The sequence below is a fragment of the Accipiter gentilis genome, chromosome 16 (assembly GCF_929443795.1).
Source record: "Accipiter gentilis chromosome 16, bAccGen1.1, whole genome shotgun sequence".
Taxonomy (NCBI): Eukaryota; Metazoa; Chordata; class Aves; order Accipitriformes; family Accipitridae; genus Astur; species Astur gentilis.
In genome coordinates this window covers 14,222,505-14,250,396 of record NC_064895.1, presented here as the reverse complement: position 1 = coordinate 14,250,396, position 27,892 = coordinate 14,222,505, and the positions used below count along the sequence as shown (strand labels likewise).

General features: G+C 41.9%; 1 protein-coding gene across 1 annotated transcript; it reads left to right on the top strand.

Annotated features, from left to right (window-relative positions):
- Positions 1-2,536: 2,536 nt before the first annotated feature.
- YWHAQ (tyrosine 3-monooxygenase/tryptophan 5-monooxygenase activation protein theta) lies at positions 2,537-25,925 on the top strand. The gene is made up of 6 exons (XM_049818764.1): positions 2,537-2,699; positions 3,889-4,273; positions 20,508-20,631; positions 23,167-23,330; positions 23,699-23,794; positions 24,852-25,925. Exons 2-6 carry the CDS (start codon positions 3,980-3,982, stop codon positions 24,909-24,911), a joined length of 738 nt encoding a protein of 245 aa, XP_049674721.1. The 5' UTR covers positions 2,537-2,699; positions 3,889-3,979; the 3' UTR covers positions 24,912-25,925.
- The last annotated feature ends 1,967 nt before the right edge of the window (positions 25,926-27,892 follow it).

Sequence of the window (27,892 nt, the reverse complement as noted above, 5' to 3'; positions counted from 1 at the left end):
CCATTCTACACATATTTGTTTTCCATTTAAATAACAATTCTCCATCCATGTTGTTTGCTCTCCTTTTGAGACATCAAATCTACTCTTAACCTTTATTTTGCTAAACTAAACACAACGACTTCTTCAAGCCTCCTCTCATAAAAGCTCCCCAAAGAACATCATTCCTACTTAGCAATAGGGTTCCTCTGGGGAAATGAGCTTATGGCTATGTGATTAAAAAACCGTATCACAGTGCAGTCTTAAGGCACATAAGCCCACGGGACCCAAACCTGAAAAGCAAGTGGCACACAGGAGGTCTGAAGCCAGACACCCAGGCCATGCAGCTGCTCTGCACATACATATCAGACTCTACATCATGCATGCAGTTAAGTCTGGATCCATCACACAGCTCTAAGAACACAGACTTGCTATGACCAGCACTTCCCAACTTTTAAGATGGTTCTGCATTTCTTAATGCAACATCTCAGTAGGTGGGAGAGAGATATGAACTACATGGTATGAGGTTAATTCTAGTATCTTCCCCGTTTTTGAGGGGAATCAGTGAAGGAGGTAGCCTTGACTAGGTCACCTGTCCTTTCTCAAATAAAACCTACTCACCCATGCCCTGTAGGTAGAATGGTTAATTTTCTCTCTGATGAAGATACGATGTTAATCACAAAAGGTTTTGTTGCACAATTGGTCAATTTTGGTCTTTACTTCATGTGTAGATGAAGCTAATCATTAGGGACTTTGGTCATGCTGACAGGGAAGAATAAAAAGGCAACCTACAACTGTAGCAAGTTGCCAAGACAGTAATTTCTGGGGTAAAGTAATACATTTCCATAATGCTTTCTGAAAGAGTTTCATTAACTTTGAAAAAGGTGTTATCAATAGGTCCTTTTTTATAACAGAATAAATGCTTCCCAAACTCAAATGACAAAGAGAGTGGCTCGTTCGCAGCATAGATCCAATTTCCACGTACAGAACCCCAGTCCTAGTCCAAACACAGATCAAGAGCTTTATGAGTTGAGACAATAACATCCTGGGGTTGATTCAGAGAATTCATCATCCCATCTGGATGCTGAAGTTCCTCAGCATGACTATATTTGGCGATGCTGAAACCAAAGGTAAGAAGTCTCATCACTTTGCACAAAGACTTGGTACCGCACAAAGACATTGGTGAACGCAAAGTAGCCTGAGCCCTGACAGACCAGATGCATTTGATCCACGCCTGGGTTTATGTTTGCTGAAAGCCAGGACAAACAGCACAAACCCACTGTGTCCTTACCACACCCTCTGAGACGGAGGCAGCGCCAGTGTAGACAAAATCATGCACCAACCTGGCCAGCGTTTTGGACGTACATATGGCAATAGGCGCCCCGTGTTTATCCATTCATGGATGGGTAACATTTTATTATTTGTAAGTCATAGTATGGACCTAAAATTCCAGCCTGTGTCCATTGCACCTCTGGCCTCTTGAACATTAAGGTGAAATCAAGAAGGGGGGGCGGGGGTTGAAGTAAATCTATTGACGGTTACTGAAGTGAAATGCTTGCCTCCCCCTGCGTGGGGCCTCGGGAACACGAACTGTTCAGGAACACCCTCCAGTCACCCCAGCCCCCGGGGCAGAGCGCAGCCACCCTCACCGACAATGGCGTTTGAGAACCTGCCAGTGGGGGGAAAAAAACCCACCAAAATAAACCAAAACCGCCAGGAGAGGAGTCTCCGTGGCATTCCTGCCACCCCCACACCGGGCCGGGGCGCAGGCAGGCCGGGCCTAGAGGCGGCGGCCAGCCCCCCTCCGTCCCGGCCGCCGGAAGGCGGACTTTGTCCCCGCACAGCCGCTCCGGAAGAGCCCGGGGCCCTCACCGCCCACACCCGCTCCTCCCGCCCCTGCCGCGGGCCGGGCCGGGCCCGCCCCGCCCGAGCCACCTCAGGGGCAGCCGGCCAGGGCCGGGCCCGCCGCCCCGCTCTTGCGGGAGCTTCCGGCCGCCGGCGGCCGAGGGGATAGGCGGCCCGAGGGCGCAGCCAGCCACGGGCAGAAGAGCGGCCGCCGCTGCCCCTTCGGGCGGCGAAGGACCGACGGCCAGTGCCGGGGGGCCGCCTCACCTCGGCCTCGGCTCACCCCGCCCCGCCCCGCCGCGCAACGGGCACCGCCTTGGCCGGCGCCGCCTCCCAAGCGGCAGCTCCCGGCCCCCTCCCCCCACCCTGGCCGCGCGCCTCGTCCCCTCGCGCCACCGGTGCCGCCGCCGCTGGCCCGGCGCCCCCTGCACTGTCCCGTGCCGGGGCCGGGCCCCGGCTGCCGGGGCAGGGGGGAGGGGGACGGCGGGGGAGGGGAAGGAGAAGGGGGGAGTGATGTAGAAGCATCACCATGGCGACAGTGACGTCATCTCACCCTGGATCTAATTGGAGGAAACCCCGTGGCCCTAGCCGCAGCCCACGGGCCAACCGAGCTTGTGCCCTGCCCGCGCTCGCCCCCGCGGCGGCGCGCTCTGCTTGGATTGGCTATCGGGGCGCGGGGGGGCGGAGCCCGGCTCGCAGGCCAGGCCGCGATTGGCCGCGTGGGCGCGGGCTGAGCAGCGGGTAGGCTTGCCTGTGCCAACGCCCTTTAGCGCTGGCTCTCGCCGGAGACGGGAGCGGCTCTTTCTCTCCGCCACAGCCCCGAGCAAGGCAGCCGATCGGGTGGCGCCCGCGGCCCGGCCTACCGTCAGCGGACTCAGGTGAGCGCGGTGCCGCGTCCCGGCGGCGGGCTCAGCCGCCGCGTCCTCCATTTTGTGATCGCGGCGTGGAGCGCTCGGCGGCCCCGGGGAGCGGGAGGCGCAGCCAGCCAGCCAGCGCCGCCATTTCGCACCCGGCGAGGGCCGCCGGCTTCTTCTTTCCGCCCTGCCGCCGCGGGGGCAGCGCCGGCCGCCCTCCGTCCCGTCCCCGCGGCCCCCCCGCCTCCACCTCCCCACCCCCCGCCGTCCCCGGGGACGCGGCCGCCCCTGGCTCCCGCCCTCGCCGGAGCCGAGACCCCACCCACCGCCGTGCCACCGCGCTCCCCCACCGGCAGTGCGGAGCCGCCGCGCCCCCCGCCGCCTCCCGGGCCGCCGTCCCGGGGCCGGAGCTGCGGCCGCCGAGGCTGGGCGGGGAGTGTGGGGGAGGCAGGGAAGAAGCCCAGGCCCCGCCACGCCCCGCCGCCAGGAGGCGAAGCGGGGCCTCGGCCGCCGGCCTGGCCCCCGGGCCGCCCCGCCCCGGCCGCTGCGAGGTCCCCTCGCCTCGCTGGCCCCGCGGAGCGCGGGTGCCTGAGGGAGGCGTGTCCCGGGCCCGCTCTGCCAGCCCGTTGGGTTTTAACCCCTTCCTTGCCTCCCCAGGGACGAGCTCGTCCCGCTCTTTTTTTTTTTCCCGTTTGTCGCGGCTTTGGCATCCGCCTTTCTTCGGCTGTCACCTGCAGGGCTCGTGGCACACGGGGGGAAGGAAGGGCTTTGCGGCCAGCCCCCCCGGGCTTGGTGGTGGCTAGGTGTCCTTCTCCAGGTCCGTGTTTGACAGCATTTTAGTATGTTCACGTAAGGCAACGAAGAAAAAGCAGGGTGAGGACAAAAAGTCTCCTCTGGTGGAAAACCAGTTATTTCCAGCGCTTGGTCTTAAGGCTGCTGTCCCTTGGCTAGCACTGAGTGTGCCTTCCCCAGCTGGGTTTCTAGGTCGTGGTTTCCCTAGGGGTGGACCCTTGAGATGAGTGCCTCTCCCCTTAGCCCTGCGTGCAAGGCCAGGATGCTGCAGTCTGCCTCTCCACAAGAAGCACCTGGAGATGGGAAAGGGGAGGCGAGGCTCCCTGTGACCCTTGGGTTTTGGTAGGTTGTGAGGGGTGGCGTGAGATTGTGTTCTGTGGTGTTTATCCTAGCGTCATGATTACTGTCTTCTTTCCGGCAGGTTTTGAGGTGCATTCTCACATTGCTAGTGTGACGTCCCCAGCTTCTCCTGCTTTTGCTACTATACTGCTCTTGCCCCGCTGCCAGCCACCATGGATAAGACCGAGTTGATCCAGAAAGCCAAGCTGGCTGAGCAAGCTGAGCGCTATGACGATATGGCCACCTGCATGAAGGCAGTAACTGAGCAAGGTGCCGAGCTGTCCAACGAGGAGCGCAACCTGCTCTCGGTGGCCTACAAGAACGTAGTGGGGGGGCGGCGCTCTGCCTGGAGGGTCATCTCTAGCATTGAGCAGAAGACAGACACCAGTGACAAGAAGATGCAGCTTATCAAGGACTATCGGGAGAAGGTGGAGTCTGAGCTCAGGTCCATCTGCACCACTGTGCTGGTGAGTGTGAGCTTTCCTTTTTCTTCCATTCTTTTTAAAAGAAAGACAGTAGTCATGTGTGCTGCTGCACTGGGGGATAAGACTAGGAACTTGACTGGGGAATATCATGCGAAGTATTATGCTGGGGTAGGGGAAGTCAGTGCAGTAACTTCTGCAACTGTTACGTGGGTTACTGTGAGGAGGAAGATCATCTGCGCTGTGCTATGGGTCCTGTATGTGTAGAGGTATTTGAGGCACACGCTCAATTTTGAGTGTGTATTTGGAGTACGTTTTTGGATGGAGAGATCCATAGGCAGCATTGTGCTACATAATTGCAGAAATGCAGAGAATTTAGCCTTGTGCCTGTTTGTGCTGTGTTTAGTAAGCTTATCTATTCATAAGATAAGCTGTAACAAGAATGAGAAAACCCCTTTATATCTTCAGATCAAAGCTACCTGTTAAAAGCATTTGAAGTACTTGGGTGTGCATTTCATTTACTCCTTGTGAAGAAAAATACTCTCAAGGGGTCTTTAAGGGACGTTTTGAGGATTTTTTAAATATAAAATATGATTTTTATGAAGTAAGACATCTGTATTGAAGATGGGAAATAAAGATGTATAGAAATTTGCCTTGTCAGAGTCAAGCTGTCTTCTCAGGGGAATCTTTAAGATGAATTTGCAGTAATTATAGAATAATGTAAAACTAAGGTGTGAAGACTGGCATGACACCCCAGGCATGCATCAAAACCTAGGAATACATTTTGGTACAAGCAGCGGAATTCCAGACGCTATCAATAGCGAAACTGTACTGTACTGTAGTGGGAGCTGAAGAGACGCGCATTAGCAGTGTGGAGGCTGCTGGACCTTATTCTATGTGACCAGGGAGCTGTGGCTGCGGGAAGCTGCATGTGTGTAATGCAATAGTAATTGTGTGGCAGATAATCTTCAGAGGTTTACCTGCTCCTCTTAATTACTTTTTGTTGTTGTTCTTGTCTAGTATTGCTAACATGAGAACAGGAAGAAGCAAGTTGGTAAGGAAATAAACGATTTTGAGGTAAATGTAGCCTAGATTGGTTTAGGAGACCTGAATTTAAAGCAGACAGGTTTGGAAGTAACTGAATTTTCTTAAGCGTTCTGGTTCACATACAAGGGAGTGCTTCTTTCGATTGTGCTGAAAATACTTACATGCTTCCTTGCATACTGCCACCTAGGGTTTTTTTGTTTTCTAAATCAGTCAAAATGCGTTACCTTTGCTTGAAAATAATTTGGAAATTTATTAGCTTAATGAATCAGTTGAGTTAATTCCTTAACACATTTAAGAGTTCGTGGTCTTCCAAAGAAGCTGTTTCTACAGTTACAGGCATCATTAAGCTGTAGAACTTTCACCTTTGTGAAAATGATGTGACTTGTGTAGGGCACTGATTCCTATTTCCTGTGAAAAGAGTTTCACTAGAACCTGTGTGATGAGGTGCCATCATTCATGCTGTTGTCACTTCTCTCAATCTCCTCTACTCGGTGCCCCACTTCAGAACTACTTCTTAATCTCACTCTGTCCTTCTACCAAATCTAGTTCCTAAGAGAAGGTTATGCATAAAATCTCATACTGGTTGCTGTGCCATCTTGACAAGGAGCTCGTGTTTCCCTAGGGAGATTGAACATCTCTGAATAGTAAAGGTAGTGAGCTATTTCACGCATTGTCTATGCTGAAATTATTTCAGTCACATCAAATGGCAGACAGCAGGTAGTCTGGTAGCCATGCTAACACAAAGCTGATGTAGGGAAGGCAAGCTCTTCCTGTGCTAGCTGAATTTTTCCCTACATTCTAGTCTTTCCTTGTTCTCAGCAATGGCCTGGTTGGCAACTCTCTCTTCCCTTCTCTTCTGGAAGGCAGCAGAAAGTAGTGAAGACCAAAACCTGTGTTTTGCCCTGCTGGCAAAGATGTGCCTTCCTTTGGTAGGAGGAGATGTCAGCTATCTACTGGAAGCCTTCTGATTTTTAGTCCTTCTTTGAGGGCCATGTGCAGTTACGTTCTGTTCTGCTTCTCTGCCTTTCCTCTTCCATCTACCTCTCCTTTGATCCATAAGTCAGCATCCAGGAGGTTGGAATTCACAATGCACAGGCACTACAAAGGACCGATTTCCTAAAGCTGAGCCACAAAGTAGTTTTAACTCCTCCTTCTTTGAATGATAATTTCTTCTTTACTATAGTAACTGCTTGTAGCTTTTTTAAATCTCTTAAGTTGAATCTCAGAGGCGCTTTTTTAATTTTAGGAAGTAGGAAGGCAGCTAAGCTGAAACAACTGCTGGCAAGTAGTATGGAAAGGTTGCTTGTCATCTGGAGTATTTGGATTTAGCAAGGGTGGATGTATTGGGTGGAGTGTGACTGCTCTTAGTCATACTACTAACAGGTTTTTTTTGAAAGGCTTTTTTTTTTTTTTTTTTGTTACTGGCATGGTATACCTTTTCAAAATGAAGTAGATCTGTTGTAGAAACCTTCATTTAGAAATACTTGTGCTAGCATTACAAAATACTGCTAATTTTTTATTAAAAAGGCAACAACGCTGAATCTGCAATAACTTCTTTTCCTGTAAAGAATGTCTCAAGCTAATTAGGTAAGGCATTGTTTTAGGGCATGGTTTGATAAGAAACTTAAATTTAATCACCACTAGAATACAAACATCCAAAATCATGTTGAGATATACATATAGATACATAAATAAAAATAAACCTTTTACTAATTTAATTAACGTACAACCACCATCTGTGGTCACAGTAAGATATTCCATCTCATGCCAAGTGGTGAAGACCTTTCTTTAACTGCCTGTCTTGCAAGTAGGAGTAGATGTGATTTGAACCCTTTAACTGTTAATTTTGTGACAGGTCTTGCAGGTGAGAGTGGCTCTTTAATGAAGAAATGGTATGACTTTTTCAAACAACTTGCACAAATGTTTTATTTGAAAGGTATGGTAGGAGGTTTTATTGAAGTCTTTGTACTGATTGACTAATTCTTTGGTAATGTAGAGAATGAATGTTGAATCATCCCTTATTAGTCAACTCTCTTGTCCTTGAATAAAGAAACAGGTTTGCAACTTAACTTTTTTCAAGGTAAAGTTGAACTATGTTGTTTCATATACTCTGTGAGTGCAAAGTTCATTTTTCTTCATATTCTCTGAGTGATTTCAAGATGGGGATACTAGATAATGTAGAAGGGTTGGGTGCAGCAGCAACTTTCATGTCATTAGTGAAATAACGTGAAACTTTGAAGATCGGATGTACGATATAAGACTAATGCTTTATTGTATATACACCCTGCAGTTTAGTGACATCACATTTTCAAAAAATGTAACTTTTGAATTGGAACTTCTCTGGGGGAGTGGATCAAACTGCTGGGTTTTCTGAGATCCTCAATCCCAACTACTTGCCCACAGTTTAAAACTCGATGAAGATGCAATGGCTAAAATTATTAGGGCTTGTATCTTGATGGTTACTTACTCCTAATGTCTCTAGCTGAAACTTAAAAGTTTTATTTTAATATGCTTTTAAGTTTTTTGCATAGAAAAGTTACATATATGATGCTTTTCAGTTGTTCCCAAACATCTGTTTTTACCATGTCCTCTGTAAGCAGTTGTACATTGTACTGTGTCAGGCCCACGTTGGCCAGTTTCTCTAGAAATGAGCAAGGGCATCATGAACTTTTAAAAATGGACCAACAGTAACATTACTTGTGCTGTTGATTCTTTCTGTATCCTGTGACAGTGCCTGCAATGAAATAGTCTTGAGCTGTAAGGTGTATCTTATTTGAGTTTTTACTTCTTAAGGTTGAGAGGATGCTTGTAAATGTTTGATCTTCTGTGAGATTGCAGTGTTGATTGTTGAAGGCATGTATTAGTGTGTTGCTCTTGCCAGCTCCCCTTTCCCTCCTTCCCTCCTTCCCTCCTTCCGCCAAGGTTGCAATGTTGTTACTACTTCTGCTTTGTGTAATTAAGAAACAATAAATGCTAATAAAAACAAGGGTAAAAATCTATGTCCACTTCTGATTTTTATCCATTTTGTTGATCTAGTTCTAAAATTAATCACTTAAAACAAAAATCCCCATACTGGAACGTAATGGTCAAAGTGGCTTTTTTCAACAGGACAAGTTCATAGCTTCATTGAAAATGAAGTTGGCATTTTCTTGCAGCAGCAAATAGATTCCTCATGTCAGCTAAAATATCTGATGTGAGATGATGAATAAGCTTTGACCATAGCCCTGTTTTTTCCCTACTGTTACCTTTGGCCTACAGAAAAGTGAAATCTAGATTCTTTTTTTTACATGTGCAGAAATTTTGCAGATTCAGTAGGTACCAGCTTGATGCTGATATTAACAATGTGCTAGGGTTTCATGTCTTGTGACTCCTTTTTCTCTGCTTTCCTATTTTCAGTGAACAGCCAGAGTTTATACAGAAATACATAGTGTTGTAACAGTAAAACTCTGGCATCTGAGTAAAAGAATATTACAGTCTTTTGACACTGGGAACTATGCAGGATGCAGTTTTATTCTGAAGGTCAGGCTAACTAACCACTTAAGTTAATACTACTTTTGGACTTGAATTAGTTGTCCCAATAGTGGTTGGTACAGCACTTCAAGTATTTTTTTTTTTGCCTTTTGTAAATTAAAGCAAATGCGATTGACTCATCCTTTTTAAGTAACTGACTGAAAGGACTAGCTACTTCATGACTCAAAGCCAGACCTTAGGTTGGGAACGTTACTTCTTGGCAAATCCAGAATTGTGGAGTGAACGTTAACTGAATGTTTTCATTTGGAATAATGGTCATCTTTTTGATGAAAGGTAATACATGGGGAGAGAGTTGATTCTCCTTTGTGTTCTTAGCACAACTTCTAGCAAATGTCAACACATTTCTGGTAAGAATTGTGGAACTTAATGTGCAAATCTTTTCTAGTTTAATATGCTTGAAACTTAAATTCATGATCCAAACTTGCCTTATAGTTGTACCTTCTCTTACTCAGTTTTTGCCCTTCATTAGAATCTGCCGCTGGAGTACTACACTTTTGTGCAAGGAGAACTAAATTCGTTTCTAAGAAAGGACTGACACTTGCAGAAACAAAGCGTAGAATGCACTGAGGTTCTTGAATTGGCTGAAAACCCAACTAAAAATAGTTCAAGGAATACTGATGGTAGCTGAGGCCTCCATGCCATGCAGTCATTGCTTTCTGCCACTTACCCCTGCAACTGCATACTGAATTCCTAGAACATACAAGCAAGCTAGTGAAGGATACAAGATAAATGGCAGCAAGGTATTGTGCCTGAGGTTCTGAAAACTTGCGCCATTTATGTTATTTGCATGTGCAGTGTCATTTCCTTTTTCAGAAGCTACTGGGGTGAGTTTAGGTCACTGATTTGATTTGCATGGATATCTCCATCTTGAGGTAAAGCTGAGAATAGGGTAAACTTATGTCTGTTGAAAGTAGAAAAACCTGAAGATCAATGGCTTGTCTGTTCTTAAAAGTTTAAGAAATGACCATGAGAGAATTGCACTTCTCTAAAATCATAGCTCCCAACAGCTCCAAAAGGCTTGTCATGAATGTAAACATCCTGTAAGAAGCAGGATGTGGAGTAATTGAAAATAAGAAATCATAATACTGATGCAGGTGACTAGCTGTTGAGAATGGGGCAGCCAAAGCCCCATCTATCTCCAGCGTCAAATCCATTTTTTAATGAGGTTAAGCTATAGATTAACTAACCTGGTTGTAGTCAAGGCTCTTAAAGCTTCTTCCATACAATACCTCAGTCCACTTGTACAGTTAGAATTATTAAATTTCCTGGAGGACATTTACTGGTTTGGTGGCCGTGAGAAAGTAGGATGTGCTCACTAGGTAAGACTGGACAAAAAAGACACAAATTCAATTTTTCTGCTAATGCAGTGAAGCTTTTAACAGATTTTTGTAGATCACTGTCATGCTCACCTGCTAGACAGTTGTCTTGCAGGCGTTTCTACTACCTTAGATACTAACATGATGGATGCCTTTTTGAAGTAAAACATAGAAGGCTCTATATCAGAAAGATAGAACTTGATGAGGAAGAAGCACAGTCAAGCTTGAAGGTTATCAGCAGTTGATTTCTTTATGATGGCATAAATTGGGGTTGTTCAGCACATTATTAAAGCAGTAGATTTCTGTAGCATAATTTCTGTATTGGCACAGAAGCTTGGTATTCTGTTTCCAGTAATGGGGGATACCTGATTTTCAGAGGAAGGTAGTGAGGAAAATGGGGGTGGGGGGAGGGCGCTGGTAAAAATGCATGGTTATGCTTTCTTTGTAAGTTTGGTAGGTGAAGATGTATGCTTGATTAATAAGTGTTTTCTTATTTGTGTAGATCTTAACCCTTTTTTAGTTTTATGCTCTTGGTTTTAGCGAATGATGGGCCTAGTGCCTCTAGATGTTACTTGCTGTTTGTGTTTAAGTGCTTTTGTACTTGACCATAAACTTGAAGCTAATTTTATCACAGACTAACTAGGTAAGGTAAGTAAGACTGTTCTTGAACACCGCTTTTGTGGCACTTAATCCATATACCTCTACTAAGTTCACTGGCCTGACGTTTACATTCCTCCTCAACCTTTCTGCTTCCCAGGATGCTGGAACCAACATCAGAATGCTCCAGCTGAGCGTACAGCTGACTTGTAAGCTTGTAATTTTCTAATTCAGTCTGTACATCTGAATAACAGTCCACATGAACTGCGCACTTAGACATAGGAGGCAGTAAAAATAATTTAAGTGCCAGGTTTCACATCCTGTGGTTCTGTGCACCCACCAAAACATCAGATGCAAAGACCTATGAACTAGAAAGTCCTAAATTAGTTGTGATTTTGCTTGTGCCTTTCTCTTAATTTCTTAAAATAATCAAGGGTTTGATTTACCAGTTTCTAACATTGATAAAGGTTTATTCCTTGCTCTAGCAATCTTTATTCTGTCCCTTAATTTGTACGATCCATCCACTGAAGCAGCTGGATACAGGAGTCATGTTAGGCTCTGGAAATGGAGAACTTTCCATTTGCTCTGATAATACATCTTCTAAATACACTACATACACTCTTATGAGGCTGTCAGTCTGATATTTTCTGGATAAAATTTCTTCAGGAAGTTCTGTTCTGAAGTTGAATACATTTTGCAAAATTCTTGTAAGCAGAAATTGTTTTAAATGGAGGTAGGTAGCAGGGTCTTAGCAATAAAGTCAAGGTTCACTTGCTATTAGAAATTGTTATAGCAAGGTTATCTGAAATGTTGGCTTCTGGATTTTGTGACTTAAAGGTTAGACTTCATTGTTGTAGGTTTTTCTCACTTGGGGAGTAACCAATTACTGGCACATTTCTAATACACTGAATGAAATAATACATTGCTGGGTTTCTGTTGCGGGTGATCCACAGGGCACATCACACACAGACCAATGTGATCAAGTGAAGCCCCTTTACTACAACTTTTAGTACAGTTATATACCTTATGCGCTTATGCACACGCCTTATACAATACTCTAATTGGTACAATACCCTGTTTCACGCAGCGCTATCTTATCCTCTATTGGCTGTTCAAGCTTCTTCACGAGGTGTCCAGCGGTTACTTATCTCATTCTTCGGCATCCAGGAGTTGTTTGTCAGGCTCTTCTTATCTTCCTTTTCCCAGCGTACAAGGACACAGCGTCCTTGTCCGCTTCAGCACTTTGTAAACTTATGCTTCGTTCCCAGCTAAAGGCTGGATTACTCACATGCCCTCGCCCAGCCAAGAAGTCCTCAACACGTTTCCTTCAAGGTAAAGCTGGACAATGCAAAAGACTCTTGCAGCTGCACTAAGCAATGAGAAGAAAGTGCATCTGTTTCATTATCTTTCTGGATTTCAGTGATCACAAACCTCTGATCTAGGGCTTTGAAACACAGAGCAGAACTGAAGCAAGTAAAGCTTTTAGGCCCTCCAGGGTTTATTTTTTGTCATAAAAGGCTCAGTTACTTGCACAAGGGCAACATACCTTAAACCCATGTAACTCCTGTATGCTGCTGTTCATTTTGAGTATAGTTGGTCTAGATATATCTAAGTCAATCATTTAATCATACCTTATGGGCTTCTGTAGCTGCAGAACACAGAAATATTTTTAAATGCAGATTTAGACTTTTTCTATCACATTATGGAAGATCCAAAATGGAGGATGCTGGAAGAAACTTTTAGGTAGTCAGGATTCTGAAGGGAAGAACTTGATGACAGTAATGCATGTTTACCAAGAGGAAAATAACACTTGAAGTATTTTGAGGAATTAGAAATATGAAAAATGCAATCGTGGAAGAATGTTAGCATTAATTTGAGATAAATCTGTCTGATACCAAGAAAATTTTCCTGAAAGCTTTTGGCTGTGTTGTATGGTCATTACTTCAGCAAAAATTTACAATTATTGAAAAGGGGTATGACTTTTTTTTTGAGACTCATTTCTACATTTGGCAGGGGGAAACTGGAAAACTTTAGGCTCTTCCATAAAAACTTGAGTAATTCTTTGACTTTCACTGGATTGTTGGTTTTGTCTGATGAAAATCTATAGAAAGGAGAACTTGCATTTCCACACACTTCTAGTTCCTGTCTTACATAGTTCTTTGGGGACGACAGAACTTTCTAACTTCTTGTTTTAGGAGGAATGTGAGTAGTGAATGTAAATGTTAGATGAAATTAATTTCAACCCCAGGTGGGAATAGTGTGGGCAGATGTACTGCAGCTGAGGCTTCCAATGCATTTGTTAAGTGGGATTCCAGATACTTCGTTCAAGGCCAGTCCTAAATATTGACTGCCAGTTTTTAAAACTATGTAGACAAAGACTCAGAATCAAATGGAAAAGATGAATTAGGTCACACTGTCTGTTTCCATGCCAGGTATGTTTGTCTCTGCTTTTGACAGTGCTTTGTCAGGTCATCTTAAGGCCATGCCATTACTGGAAAGGCATACACATATTTTCTTCAATATATAAACTGAAATACTAATGGTCTTAAGAGGTCTGTATGAAAAGTATTTAATGTTCTCCCAAAAGGAGTTGATGCATAGAGCCTGAATCCAGAAGGATGAAGAACTTGCCTCTGCTGAATTACACTTTTGAAAGTGATCTTACTGTTGCAGCAGGGAACTCTCCCTTTCCTGTCAAGAAAACAAGGGCTGAATGTTAAAACACACCTAGGTTGCAGTGAGTCATACTGTGGACTTTGGAATGACTGATTATACTTGAAACAGTCAAGAAGTCTTAATACCAGTTTACTAGACGATTAAAATAGGCAGTCATTTGTGAGTAGAAGAATTATTGAAAGGTCTGGGCCTACGCCGATCATTTGTGCTGTCAAACACTTTGGAACATTTAATGTATTTAAGTTCACATTCAACAATCATATTAAGGGAGTATATTGGTCTGAGCTGCCTCACCAACTTCTTAGCTGTACTTGACTGCCACTGGGGTGGAAACCCTGTATGCTGTGCTTGTAGGTGGTTTTTCTCATTGGAGTTGGATGGACCTTCAGAAATACTTAAGACTGAAGAATTTTACCAAGTATTTTGCGTGCTGCAGCCCCGGCTGAATTTATGTAGTGTCACACGCTTCGTGTGGTGTGCCTGTTGGATGCAAGCTGCTCATCTAGATGGGACTGTGATGTAGAATCCATGTTCAGGGTGGTGGGTTAACTTGCTAAAAAACCTGGTGTTGACATGCACTCTGCATGTGCATTATTTTTAAGGAACCTTGTCTCAAAATAGTTTTATTTTGAAACAGTTTATTCACTTGCCTGTGACCATATGGTTCTGTGGGGTTTGGCCAATAAGTGTGCACTGTTATAGGCAAGTACAACATTAAGTAATCAGAGTTACTTGCTGTCACCCATATAACACATGTTCTGGTGGCTAACTTCGATACTCCTTAAAAAAAACAACAAAACAACCCAAAAGTACTTTAAAGCTCAAAATGGGGAACATTCAGTGTAAACTCAGGAAGGGAAGGAACACCTGGGAAACAGCCATAAAACTCAATCTAGTCTCTGTAAGACCTGTGAAAATCAGTACCGTCTGCTGGCAGGTCTGACAAGCACTTGGACAGTAGAGAACTTCTGAGCAGTTGATTTGAAGTTCACGCTGGTGTGTTTTGTTTTGTTTTTTTTCTTCACCTCATTGAACTTTTTCCATCATGGGTTGAGGAGGAATGTAAAAATTTTTTATATTATATGCATTGATATTGATTAGTTTGTTCTTGTATCAAAAAAGAGAAATATCACTGGATATTTTTTTCTCTAGATGTTTTTTGTGTCATGAGTTAAAGCCCAGCAGAGGACTTTGTCTTAAATTACTAAAACCTGCAAGTACAAATTACTTGCACAAACTGTTCTGATGTTTGCTTCTAAAGAATAGCATTTAAAATCATATGGCCAAAAGATGAAGATTGGAATAAGGTGTTTTAAACAACTTGAGGTAAGATATATGGGCCTTAGACTCAAGAATATTGCTGAAAAAGTCTGACTTGAAAATCAAACTGTATATAGACTTTAGTCACAAAATTCTATGCCAGCAATTTTGGACATCAGCACACTCCTTCCTCCTTGCTAAAATGCAGCAACTTCATCAGTTTATATTTATGGGAGCAAACTTTTGGAGAGCATTGCTGCTTATGATAGTTGCTTTTACATTGACTTTTTTTCCTTATGGTGGAGCAAAAGTAACAATATACTGTACTAAGTTGGTGAGAAATGCAAATGGAAATGTAGATCAGTCTTTTAATAGCATAACTTTAAATAACTTGGTGCTGGTGATGTGACCCAAACATGTCATAGGTGTTGACATCTGAGTGATGGTGGCATTGCAAATATTTTGAGTTACTTCAGTTTACCACATTGTGAACTTTTGTCGGTACCTAGGTACATGATATCTTTAGCTTGCTTTGAAAATTGACCTTAAACTACTTGTTTAAGTAGATAATCTCTGGAACTGACCTGGTTCGTGTTCGTCCTCTGGTATTTAATGGGTAAGTGTGAAGAATATATCTATTAGCTAATGGTATTGGAATATACGTGGAGACTTATGTATTTGCTTTTCTTATTGAAGTCCAATTCTGAATGACTCTCAAAGGTCAATTTGGTATTCAAGATTTTTTTTTAATTCAGATTGTTTATAGCTGAATATGTGGGAAGACAGAACAGCACAGATCAGATAGTGGTGGTATTTTTCTGCCACTTGAACCTACCACATAGTTAAATTGTATTAAAAGTATTTAGTGTACACTGTGGTTGAACTTGATGTCTCAATCAGGCCTGCCTTTTAAAAGAGGCTTAGATGGGGGAGGTTGGTGGGATTTTCTGTTTGGATGTCAGCTTTTAAAAGAAGGGGTTGTCTTGAAAACAGGTAACATAAAGCATGTGGAGTGGGACTGGTGCGTGAATTCCAGAGGAAGTGTGCATGGTGTATGTAAGGAGAGGCTGGCTGGATGCACATACAACAAATAATTATGAAGGAGCTGTGTCTTCAGGGAGCTTCTTTGTATCGGGCACTTCAAGTAAAGATATGGCTGGCATATTCCTTTAGGGCTTGCTTTTCATAAAGCTGAAATAATGGGGAAGTGATGAGAGCAGATGAATTAAGCTCAATGTTTCTGGCTCAGGTTAATCGCAGTGGTCTGATACTACAAGGGCATGTTCAACCCCTGTTCCTGCTTAAGCAGAGGGGAAAAGAGACTAAGAAAGGACAGTTACTCAGCTGGGAAAGAACCGGAGAAGGATCCAAAAAGGCAATTGAAATGTAACTTTCTCTCGGCATGTAAAGGAATAAGTCTGCCAATGGAGAGAAAAATAAAAGAAATAAATTTCAGCTTTAAAGGGGGAAGAAATGGATTGCTGCCAGATTCCTAGCCTGCTCCCCATGGCTCCTTCAGGCAGCTGCAGATCTGTTCCAGGGACTGGTAGCCCTTTGTTGCTGGCATCTCTTTAATAAATAAATAAGCCTGCCTTCTGTAGGAGGGGAAAAGAGTAAAAGAATATGATGCTATTAGGATGGCAAGAGTGTTAGCACACTGTGAAGGCAGAAATAAATTGAGATGGATGAGCAACACTAATGAGAAGTGGGGTGGGAAATCCTGTCACGCTACGGGAGGACCAGTGTGCCACTTGAGAATAATGTATTGGTGTGGGGGAAGTAGCAGAGACCAACCACAAGCTGTCACAGTGCAAACCTATTCTAATGTGACCACACCAGGACACAAAGGGTCTGGCTTGAGGATAGAGTTTTGTTTCCTGTGTCTTCTTACTGGTGGTGGTGGTTCTGAGAGTCTCTCACCAACAGGGCAGGCCTTCAGCTCGAACATCATGTGGCTTTTCATGGCAGCCTCTGACTGAGGCATGTGTGACATTGTAGAGCATGTAACTGCTGGTTGTTCAGGTCTTGGTTTAGAAGGTGATAAGAACAGTTGCAGTTCTTAGTGATGGTGACAACTATATTTTGATACATAACTTTCTCTAACAACAAAAAAAAAGTGACGGGTATGTTTGCTGTATGTGAACATGGATGGCAGTCTACTGTATTGGCTGACTTCATCACAGAATCATACCTGTGGCAGTGCCTGCCTCTCTTTAGGTAAAATTTATCATAATAGACTTTGAGGTTGGCTGTGGTCTGCTTCATTCTTCAGGTTGCCTCTATTAATTTTACTATCAACTGATGTTTAAAATGAGGGTTTCTGGCTGATTGCTGTCTGATGGAAAGGTAGAAAAGCCCAAGTGGGGAAAGATAGAGAACAGATGTAGGAAATATTGAGTTTTCCTGGCTATTACTGACTCACAAGAGTGTAAAGTAAATAATTTAGTTTATTGTGCTGTCTACTCTCACTGCCCTGCCAACATTTTGTCTGTTAGAGGGAGGGTAAGATGCCTTCGAAGAAAATATGATGATGTCCTGACATGAATGGCTCACTAAGTGTACCAAATACATTAATGATTTGAAAGATAACGTCTGGATAGATAATTAATTAGCTTTACTCAAAGTCTGTTTGTATTCTGTTCTATCCTACATGATTCATAAATGAGTTCTTGTTCCATTTAAGACTATTAAAAAACCAAAATCAGATACATGAAGTCCAGAACGAGGATGTTCCACCCTAGCTGATAGAGGCGCAGATCTCTCCCTTACCATGCACTGTGGTAAGGATTAGGAGGCCCTCAAGACGAACTGGGAGTGGGAGCTGCTGACTAGGCAGTTCAGCTCCTCCAACTGAGGAGAGCCTAGGAAATAAAGCACTGTATGTAACCCGCTCTTTGCTGTCTGAAAAACTGCAGTTCACTCCCAGCATCCACTTTTTTCTCTCAGTTTCTCAGAAATCTGCACAGAACCACTGTTTTTCAAACCTGCATAGTGGAGGCAGCGCTTTGAGAATGCACTGCCATACAGGCTGCAGCGCTACATGTTTGCGGTAGGAGTGGGGTCATGGCAGAATCCTTCTGTGCTCCTGGAAGAAGCGTGTGGCCTACCCCATCTGAAAGAAAAAAAAAAAAAAGTGGGCATTAATGCTCTAAGGAATGTAGGTTTGAGGCTCAGTTTAAATTAGATACGCTAAAGTTCTCCTGTAAACATTATTTAGCGTACACTAGATTTGTTAGTATTTTTAAGTTATAACCAAGCCACATCAGTTATGCATGGTACTCTACTGCTAGAGCTACCTTCCAAAGACAGACTTTTGTGATAAGATCAGTAATATTTTTTGTGTGCTAAGTTTACAATAAATCTTTAGGGTTTGGAAGGCAAAACCTAAACAATTCCCTTGTTGATGTAGTTGTAACATCTTGAGAAGTTTTATTTTAGCATTTAAAAGAAAAATGAGAGATGAAGTTATGTCAAATATCTGGTTTAAAATCCCATACAACATATCTTTCTTGGTTGTCTGGTCAGTGCTCCTTAGACTATGGCATAGTTTTTCAGATCTAGTCTGAGCACATGGATAAATAGCATCTCTGCTGCTTAATGCAGTCCCTGCCTTAGGATGGTCTTTAAAGGCTGGTCATGACTGATTTAAGGAACCTTTTTAAAAGTAGGTGTATTACATGTAAGCTTTCATCATTCTGGGCAGTTTCTTGTAAAAATCAAACTTCTGTATTAAACTTGAGGTTATTTCATTGTTGTCTCTGAGACTTTGAAACTGGTTTGTGTAGTGTTGTGCTTTTATGGCTGGCATTGACATCTGTCATAGGAGAAAAGCATCAAGAAAACATTGAGCCAAAATGTGAAGTTTTTCTCATTGCAGAAACCTGTAGGGTGGGAATAACTCATTTTAATACGGGGGATGTCTCATGCAAAATAACAGTATTAATATGGGGTTGTATTACCCATCTGCCTACTATGTCTTAACTGTTGTTTTGAAACATACCTAAGTTTTTGCTGCTTTTTCCATAACACCACTGAGGTGTACCATTCAACATGCTTGCGTGAGCCCTTGCATACTTCACTGTGTTAAACTGTTATACAAATTCCCCACTTATCCCTGTGCCATACTATCCAGTGTCTAGTCTCTGGCAGTGGTTTTCTAGCCTTACAGAAAGCCTTAAAAATGTCTGCTTCTGATTTGGTAAGTGGAAGGGTATGTCAGGCTCAGTATCATCTTACCTTCCTGCTGTTTTCTCTAGGGTGGTAATAAAAGCACTTGCAACTCTTTACTGTTTCTTAATGCTTTGGTAGGGGGATCTCTGAAGGGAGCTTGTCTGTGGAGCTATATGCAATATTACATCCGTGGTAAGCACACTGTGTGGACGCAAAGATGGTTTTTTTTCACCCAGTTGGAAGTACCCTACTACACGTGTTGATTTAAGATAATTGCCAACACCTCAATTGGAATTGGAATGAGTATGTGCTTTCAGCAGGATTGCTCTGCTACTGTTGATTATTAAAGGAAGTAATAATGGTATGGTCGCATGCTAGGGAGTAGGTCTGTGTCTCAAATTAGTTCATTTTGATTATAGTGCTACAGTTGCTAATTAAAATGCTCCTGGTTTTTGCCTTGAAATCGTACAGTTCCTTAAACACTTTCTTTGTAGCTGTTTCATGAAATTGGATACATGTTCCTGTAACAAAAATCTTACTTAACTAACCACAGTTTGCAAGCTTTGTGGAAACTTTCTGCTGCTTTTATGACCTGTTTGTTTTCCAAGTAACTGAATGCAGATCTTTATCACTTAAATTCTAAGTGTAAAGTTGCTCTGAGTATTGTGGGGTTTTCCTTGAGTCTATTAGAGCTTATTTGCATCTTTTGTCAACTCCAGAGAAGATGGGTCAGTTGTGGCAATGAGCTGGGTAAAATTGCCAGGGCCCAGGGACAAGGAGGTGAGCCAGACGCTGTTTTCCTCCTCGTCAGTTCTCTGAAGTACCCCCTTCACTGGGGAAAAATGCTGTGCCTCTTCTCTCCTTCACCTTCACCCCTGCCTTGGAAGGGCTAGGAGGCCTTGCAGCCTTGGAGAGAGACTTATCTCCTCTTGCTGGAGGCTTGTAAACCTTTCCCTGTCCCTCTGGCTATCAGATAGGAGAGCTGTGAGCCAAGGGAGCAACTTTAGCAGCAGTTCAGGGTGTGCTAGAGCACTTGATAGCTCTTCCCGTTCCTGGCAGCCGCAGGGCAGACGTGAAGGATGCCTCCCCGCTGCGCTGGAGCGGATGTTACTTTAGGGTGTTGCAAAGAGCTGGTATGGTTTGGTGAGGCTGGCTACCGACTAGATGCGTGTGAATCCTTGGTGCTCTCTGGTAGGTGGGCTGGAGATTCCTTATCACAAGTCTCATGAATGCAATTTATAAAAAAAATTAGCAGAGTTGTTTTTCTTACTTCTTTCCTGTGAAGTGGGAATAAGTTCTTATTTATAAATAGCTTTGAAACTTTCTGCATAGTGTTTCATTTTTCCAGTAAAAGCTTACTCATTTGCAACAACGTTTCTGAAATGAGAAGTGCATATCCTGAAAGTAAACTCGGTCCTGAAACTATATGCCAGTAAACCATTTCTTGTTACTTTTTCTGCAGTATGATCAGATGATGACTGGTCATTTTAATGTACTCTCTAGCTTTGTGCCTTTACACAGTTTGTTTAAATGAGTGTGCCTCTATCTAAAATGCCCTTAAAACTCCTTTTTTCCTTGGAGCAAACATTTGAGTCCATCCAAACTTTCTGGAGAGATGAAAAATAGATTGAACTAGTTGCAACAGTGTATGTAATATGTCATTGTCTTTTTTGTTGTTTCAGGAGCTGTTGGACAAATATTTAATAGCTAATGCAACTAATCCAGAGAGCAAGGTGTTCTACCTGAAGATGAAGGGAGACTACTTCCGATACCTTGCTGAAGTTGCCTGTGGTGATGACAGAAAACGTAAGTACCTTGTGGTCTTTGGGTCTTTGATAGCTAATGAACTTCAGTTTTGGGCCATGGGTGAGAACAGTAAATGAAGTACACATGCCAGTATCTTACTCTGAATTCACGTGAGTTAGATGAGTGGGAACAACTACGTTTCTGTTGGAAATCTCCAGTGTTTACACAGAGAGTAAAATTCTGAATAGACCTTAAGCATAGTAGGCTAGGGAATTTTAGCTGGTATTCCTGCCATCTATCCTAAATTTCTGGATAGATGTTCCATAATGCTTATTCAGAGCTTCTGGAAAACAACTTAAGTGAAGGTCTCCTAACATATTTAATGTCGTTTGTTTGTATTTATTTACTAAAATAAAGTTGGTGAGGAAGAGTAAACAGGTTTCTGCAACTTTTTTTTACTCCATGATGGAGTTCTGTTGATCTGTAAGTTTTAATCATTTCAGTGTGAAGCAGGCTTCGTTGTAGTCGCCTAAGGTTATAAAGAAGCAACAAAATTACTAGGTTGGTAAACTATCCAAAAAAGTGTGAGCTGCGCTCTGAAACGGTTGATCTTCACAGGGATAATACTGTCCCTGTAATTTTAGTTTGCCATTTTGGATCCAGCAGAAAAGGCCTGGAAAACTTCACAGCTGGTACTGTCACTTGATACTGGGCATCCTGAGAATGTAGAACATTCCTTGAAGTTGGAAGATGTGCATAGGTGGTTGTAAGTACCTCAGAAAGCTCTTCTGGGGAGGATTTTAAGTCTCTATTCAGAGGATGTATTGAATTAAGTGTTAGAACTGTCTTGCAAGGTGCCCAGATGCTGTTGTGATGTTAAAAACTCTTGGTATGGCATAAGCTAGTGACACGTTTTTACATAACAAACTAAAATTAGTCCTGCAGTGATGCTGTGACACAGAAAGGAGATGGTGTGTTGGAGTGGGCAGAGTGCTGAAGTGACTGTCCCTTTGGGTTGGGCATGGTAGGCATCTGACAGCGTTGGCTATTTTAAACTGATTGAATTGCAAAGTAGGAGGACAGAGCTGGTTGTCCTTTAAATAAAGGCTTTGTTAGCTTCCTTGTATTGTAGGAGCCTTTAAGTTGAAAGATGAAAATACACAAAATAGAGTAAAAGACTTTGCATTAATGAGTTGCATTCAGAAATTCTTAACCCTTTGCCTGATTCGAATGATAACAGCAGGTCCAAGTGTAGCAGAGATAACTTGGTTTTGGTTTTCACAAAGATAATCTGATTTATATTTTGTCTCAAGCAACAGTTACAAATCTGTGGGCTTGACTCAGCAGAGAAATACCAGTTTATCTTGGCTAAAAAGACTGCATTTGAAGTGATATGCATGCTGATATGGGTGTTTACTGTAGAAGAGGGACTGATTGATAAACTTATTAGCAGATCTTGGTGTTTTGCTGGGAAGTTACAGCTTATATGTATCAACATGCATACATTTTGTGCTTGGCTCTTTGCAAACTTCTAGGAGTTTTACTTGAAGCTTTTCTGATGTTCCACCTCTAAACATCTGTTTATTTTCTCAGTTTCAAATATATTTTATGTACTTATAAGCTAACTTATTTCCTGCATTTGCTAGGTTTCTTGCCTTTTTTCACCTGTTCTCAACAAATGAATAGTCCATTAGCACTCATTACAGTGTGAGTACTGAAAAAACCAAGTCTGTGTTGTGACTCTTTTGAATACTTAACAGATTTTACTTACCAAACTCTTTTTTTCTCAGCACTTTCTAGAGCAATTATGGTATTAGCTCCCTCAGAGAGCTCTATTCTGAGCTCTGACAATGGCCTTTCTTTTCATGCAGTCTCCTTCCATTCTGCAGGCATGTTTAGGGTAGCTGTTGGCCCTTTGGTTGTCTACCGGAAGAGAATCTGGAATAGACTATGTGTCATACTCTTAAAGTACTCACTCTGGCCTGGTAACCTCTTTTCTCTGTGGTATTTCTCCTGGTTATTTTGGGCACGACCTTGGTTTTTTTTATCTTGACCTATCTATGCCCAATTTTTGGAGGCAGACTTTCAGTTTTTCAGGAACTTGCAGTACATGCCTCCCAAACTTTCTCAAGAAGCAGTAGGGCTGTACAGACAGTAAGTAGCCTTCTTTACTCTGCATACTCAACTCACAGGAGCATGTCTGTCCTGTGCAAGGAATGAAGCAGGAGTTCTGTAGAAAAAGTAATGCACAGATATTTTTTTTTTTTGTACCTGAAGTATCAAAGGCCATTGAGGTAATACAGTCATCTTGGATGTTTGTATTTACTAATTTTTGCGTGTTTATCTGTCTTTTGAATACCTTTGCTCTGTAGTAGCTTAATTAGCTCCCTGTGTTTTGTCAGTGTGACAACTGTACTTTAAAATGGGTTTTAAATCATTGCTTTGATTAAAGTAAGTGCAGTGTTTTGCTAAGAGCGGGCTTAAATAGAGGACTATTCAGTCTCCTACTAATGGAGTACTTTAGGTAGTCATAGCTTATTTAAAAAAAAAAAAAAAGACCCCAAAAACCCTTAATGTTTCTCATTCTTTTAACAGAAACAATAGAAAACTCACAGGGAGCTTACCAGGAGGCATTTGATATCAGCAAGAAGGAGATGCAGCCAACACATCCAATTCGCTTGGGTCTAGCTCTTAACTTCTCTGTATTTTATTATGAGATTCTCAACAATCCTGAGCTTGCCTGCACACTGGCAAAGACAGTAAGTTACTTCTTTCTTCTGTATGCCTGCAGGGACAGTAGAAGAGAGTTTATGCTTAAAATAACACGAATGATTATTTCCTAGAGTTTATGCAGGAAATTATCCTATGTAATGTGTCTGGTTTCCAAGCTCATATTGTTAGTGGGATTAAAGGGGCACAAGCAGGCTGTGTTTACAATGTGACTTGAATTTTCAGCAACATGGCAAGCTTTTATTATGCCTTTATTATGCTTCTGTTTCAAACAAAGCAATTCAGGACATTAACTTCCAATGTAACTTTTTTTTAAGCTACCATTACTGATAGATTTAGCTTCTGGTTGTTTAATGATCAGTTAATAGAAAGACTAAAGATGGTTTAATTATTCCAGGCGTTTGATGAGGCTATTGCAGAACTTGATACACTGAACGAAGACTCGTACAAAGACAGTACTCTCATCATGCAGTTGCTTAGAGACAACCTAACAGTAAGTTGCCTTTTTATGTGCTATCTGGTTCTGTAACCATGTATTTGCTTAGTAGGACTGAATTTGTGATGAAACAAAACCCTTTTGCTCTGGCACAAAAACATAGCACTGATTTGGGCTGTTTACCCTACTATACCTTTTCATAATTTAGTTTGAATATAGTGTAAGTTGATGTCAGCAACTTCATGCTGTGTAATCTAGAATAACACCTTGGATAGCTCACATTCTTCATTGTTTGATGGCCTTTTCAGTGGAGGGGGAGAAGGTGCATTCAGCTAACGACGTACAAGATGGGACAAGGAGTCAAAAAATAGTAGTCTGTGATCTGTCAGGGATTCTTAATCAAGCTTTACCTCATTACCTCAGAAACAAAATATCTTTCCTGTTGTATATCCAGTGCAGCTTGCTTTATTCATTTTCCTGATTTTCATTTAAAAGATCCAGAATTTCAATGTATTAAGAATAAAATCAGTTGATGTTTGAGTACGTATTAGAATGATTAACCATTTAAGAAAAGTGCCTAATGGAACCACTAGGTTCTATTAAAATATGTAACTAAGTCAATTTTTTAGGGAATATCCCCTCTGGATTTCACTGCATTTAAAATTACAGCAACATTTATTATTTTGCAATACAACTTCAGTAGGAAAGTCTTTTATTAGCACTGTAAAATGCTTAGCTTCAATAACCAAAATGGCAATCTTCACTTTCAGGATTCGGACCGCTGCTTTTGAAATTGATGTTACTCTTGAAGCTACCATTCAGACTTGTTGAATGATCTAGAATCAATGACATAGCTTGCTATTAAACACAAAAGCCTGGATCTATTCAGAACACTGCTCTGCCTCTAATACCTGAGGTGCATAGCTAGTTGTGCCCTGTGCATGGGGAACGATTTCCAATTACCTCTCTCCAAGCAAGTGTACTTCCGTGCACTGGTACTTCGTAGACATCCTTAAGTCTAATTCATTATCATTTCTATACGGTCAATAGTTGTCCCTCTTTGGAAGTAAAGCTGTGCTTCTGAAAGCTGACACTGTTTTTCTTTTCTTTCTAGTTATGGACATCAGACAGTGCAGGAGAAGAATGTGATGCTGCAGAAGGTGCAGAAAACTAAACTGCACGTGGGGCATCATTCTCCCTTTCCTTCTCAAGAAACCTTTTTACACGTCTCCATTCCTTATAGCTCCACTTGGATTTCCTATAGCAAAGAAAACCCATCCATGTGTATGGAAATCAATTTATAGTCTTTTCACACTGCAGCTTTGGGAAAACTCCATTCCTTGATTTGTGTTTGTCCTGGCCTTCCTGGTGTGCGGTTACTGCTGTAGAAAAGTATTAATAGCTTCATTTCATATAAACATAAGTAACTTCCAAACACTTATGTAGCGGACTAAAGTGTACCTGGTATTTAAAAAGAAATCTGAACCAGTTCCTGCCAGTTGACTGTGTTTTGTATTACAGTAAGATATGAAAATGTAGTTAATTGCAACTAAAGAGTGTTCCACATAGCTTTTAATTCTCCACATTCCCTTCTTATTCTGCAGGGTTTCCTTTCCATAATTGACTTTCACGTGCTACTGTGTATTCTTTTCAGTAGGAATATGGAAGTATTGGGCCAGATCAAGTTGAGCATTTCTAGTTTGGAAAATGACAAATTGACTTGCTTCCTGTATCATGTAATACAGAAGCTTGTGTGTTTGAAAACAGGGGCTTCTCTTAATCTTCAGTTGCTGCTGTTTAAGTTGATATCCCTTCCCAATAAAAGTTCACTTACACTCCTGCCTTTGTAGTTCTGGTATTCACTTTACTATGTATTAGAAGCAGCATGTTACTACCGAAGTACAGGCAGTGCTTTTTGGCAGACTAAAGTGCATGTCATTTCTTAATACACTGGAATGGGAAAACCAATTGAAGTTCACATGTCCAAGTATAAAATTTAGTACTTTTCCATGCAGGTTTGTGCACATGTGAGAAGGTGTCAAGTTTGTCCAGTGATTGTTATTTAGAGAGTTTGGACCACTATTGTGTGTTGCTAATCATTGATTGTAGTCCCAAAAAAGCCTTGTGAAAATGTTATGCCCTCTGTAACAGCAAAGTAACATTAAATAAAATTACATTTTATAAACCACTTACTGTTGACTTGTAACAATTCCATGTAATCACTTAAGGGCTAAACTTAAATGTAAGTATCTTGTGCTAAGAAGTATCTTTCTCAAATTTAGTGCATACTTTTAAAAAGTCTGCTCTTAAATGAACTCATTTTATGAAAATATCCTGCATAACTTTTCATAGTTAACCTGACATGTGGACTTCTTAATAACTAAATCCACTTGAGCTAATGGCTTCACCTTAATAATGACCTAAGAAAAAATAGCCAATTTCTTGATATTCTTCCATGGCATGCAAATCTTCTCATCTAAATTATGCATTTTTTTTATAATTGCTTGCAATTCTGTGATCTGTTCTCCTGTTGTGTTTTTTCACTGATGGTCATCGTTATTATTACAGTGTTCCAGCTACACTTGTAGTAATGCAGAGGAATTTGTCCTGTTCTAGAACAGTAGTTCGTGTGATGCCACATCATAATCTGCTTTCTGTTGTTCTTAGACTGCTTTTAGTATTACTGTTTCCCCCAGTTCTTGGAGCTTTTTGTAATAATTCATGGCTCTGCTTTTTTTTTCCCCACCTTTTTTTTCTTTTCTTCTTTTCTCCCCTAGATCTCTTAAGAGTTTTTTCCTAAACCTCTACCTCTTAGTTTCGCATGTTGGTGGGTTTTTGAAAATATTTAACTCCTATTAGTGTCCTGGCTAGACAGGATATGACATTATGAAAAAGGACATATTTCTAGTCCTTGCAGGCTTCTGATGGTACAACTTCCACCTTCCATGTTTTTGTTCATTCTTTGAGTGTGCACAATGAGTGTTCCTACAATAAAACTGTTCAGATTATGTGCTTCAATTGACATGCATTGCTTTTAAAAAAACCAACCAAACAAAAAAACCCAACAAAAACTGTATCAATTCCATTTTCTTCATGCAGTCACTTTGAATTGCTGTCAAAGTATTGTGTGGCAGGATTCTACATAAACTCATATGCTTCTTAATTGGTGTTTTGGTTTCATAATTTATTCCCCTCCCCCATGCATTTCTTATTGATCCTTTATTTGTTTCATAAAGGTTTTTAACTCCGAAGTGCTCCCATTCTCTAGTAAAGATGTTTAGGTACTGATGTTAGCAATGAGCTTTATCTGCTCATTTAAGAGTTTGCTTTGTTTGCTGTCTTCTGGAGTGCTGCTGTCTTAGCGTGCATTACATTATCAGCTGACGCCGTTCTCTTGTTTCCTTCCTCTTGCAACTTGTTGGGAGAGCTGTCAGTTTTCCTTACAGGAACAGTATCTGGGGCTTGTATCTAGATTATAGCTTAATTTATTAAATGCTTTTTCTAATGTCTATCAAGCTGGGCAAATTCTAGCTGTCTCTTGTTCACTGCATCTACATTTTGCACAAAAAATAAGTCTTGAAACTGCAACATCAGCTCTTGAACTTTAATAATAATGAATGCAGCAGCATCTTTCTTCATACTATTACTTGCAGAATTTGGCCATTGATGTGTATTTTTTGGAAGGGGGAAGGAATGAAAGGTGTGTAGGGGAATAGGATGATGGTATGAAAAAGGAATAGACCGTAATTCCGAAAATGAATTTGCCTAGTCCCCCCCTCCCAGGTAAATTCATTATTAGTGCAACACCCCAAGTAATTAGGTGCATTCATGTGGTATTATGGTTTCCAGCTTCAGGAGATAATTTGCATGCACTTATATGCTGCTCCGCAGCTTAGGAAATGCTGGACAGACTAACACCTCAAATCCTGAACCATACTTAATCTTTGTGAGCCAGACATACAATTGACAATGCAATCTAAGACGCCTTAGTAAAACAACAGTGTTTTGTTAGATTAAGGATGGGATTTTCATATGCTGAATCCAGTTGTACACAATAAATTCTGGGGGGCAGAGTTATTGTCGTAACCTCTATAACAAGTTTCACATTAGTGCAGTAATCATCTCAACTTCCTTGTTAGTATTTTCAGAATATTG

Excerpts from the sequence above, each read along its gene's own strand:
- YWHAQ (XM_049818764.1), top strand. The coding sequence starts at position 3,980 with ATGGATAAGACCGAGTTGATCCAGAAAGCCAAGCTGGCTGAGCAAGCT. Across the intron at positions 4,274-20,507 it reads CCATCTGCACCACTGTGCTG|GAGCTGTTGGACAAATATTT; the intron begins GTGAGTGTGAGC and ends TTGTTGTTTCAG. Across the intron at positions 20,632-23,166 it reads CTGTGGTGATGACAGAAAAC|AAACAATAGAAAACTCACAG; the intron begins GTAAGTACCTTG and ends TTCTTTTAACAG.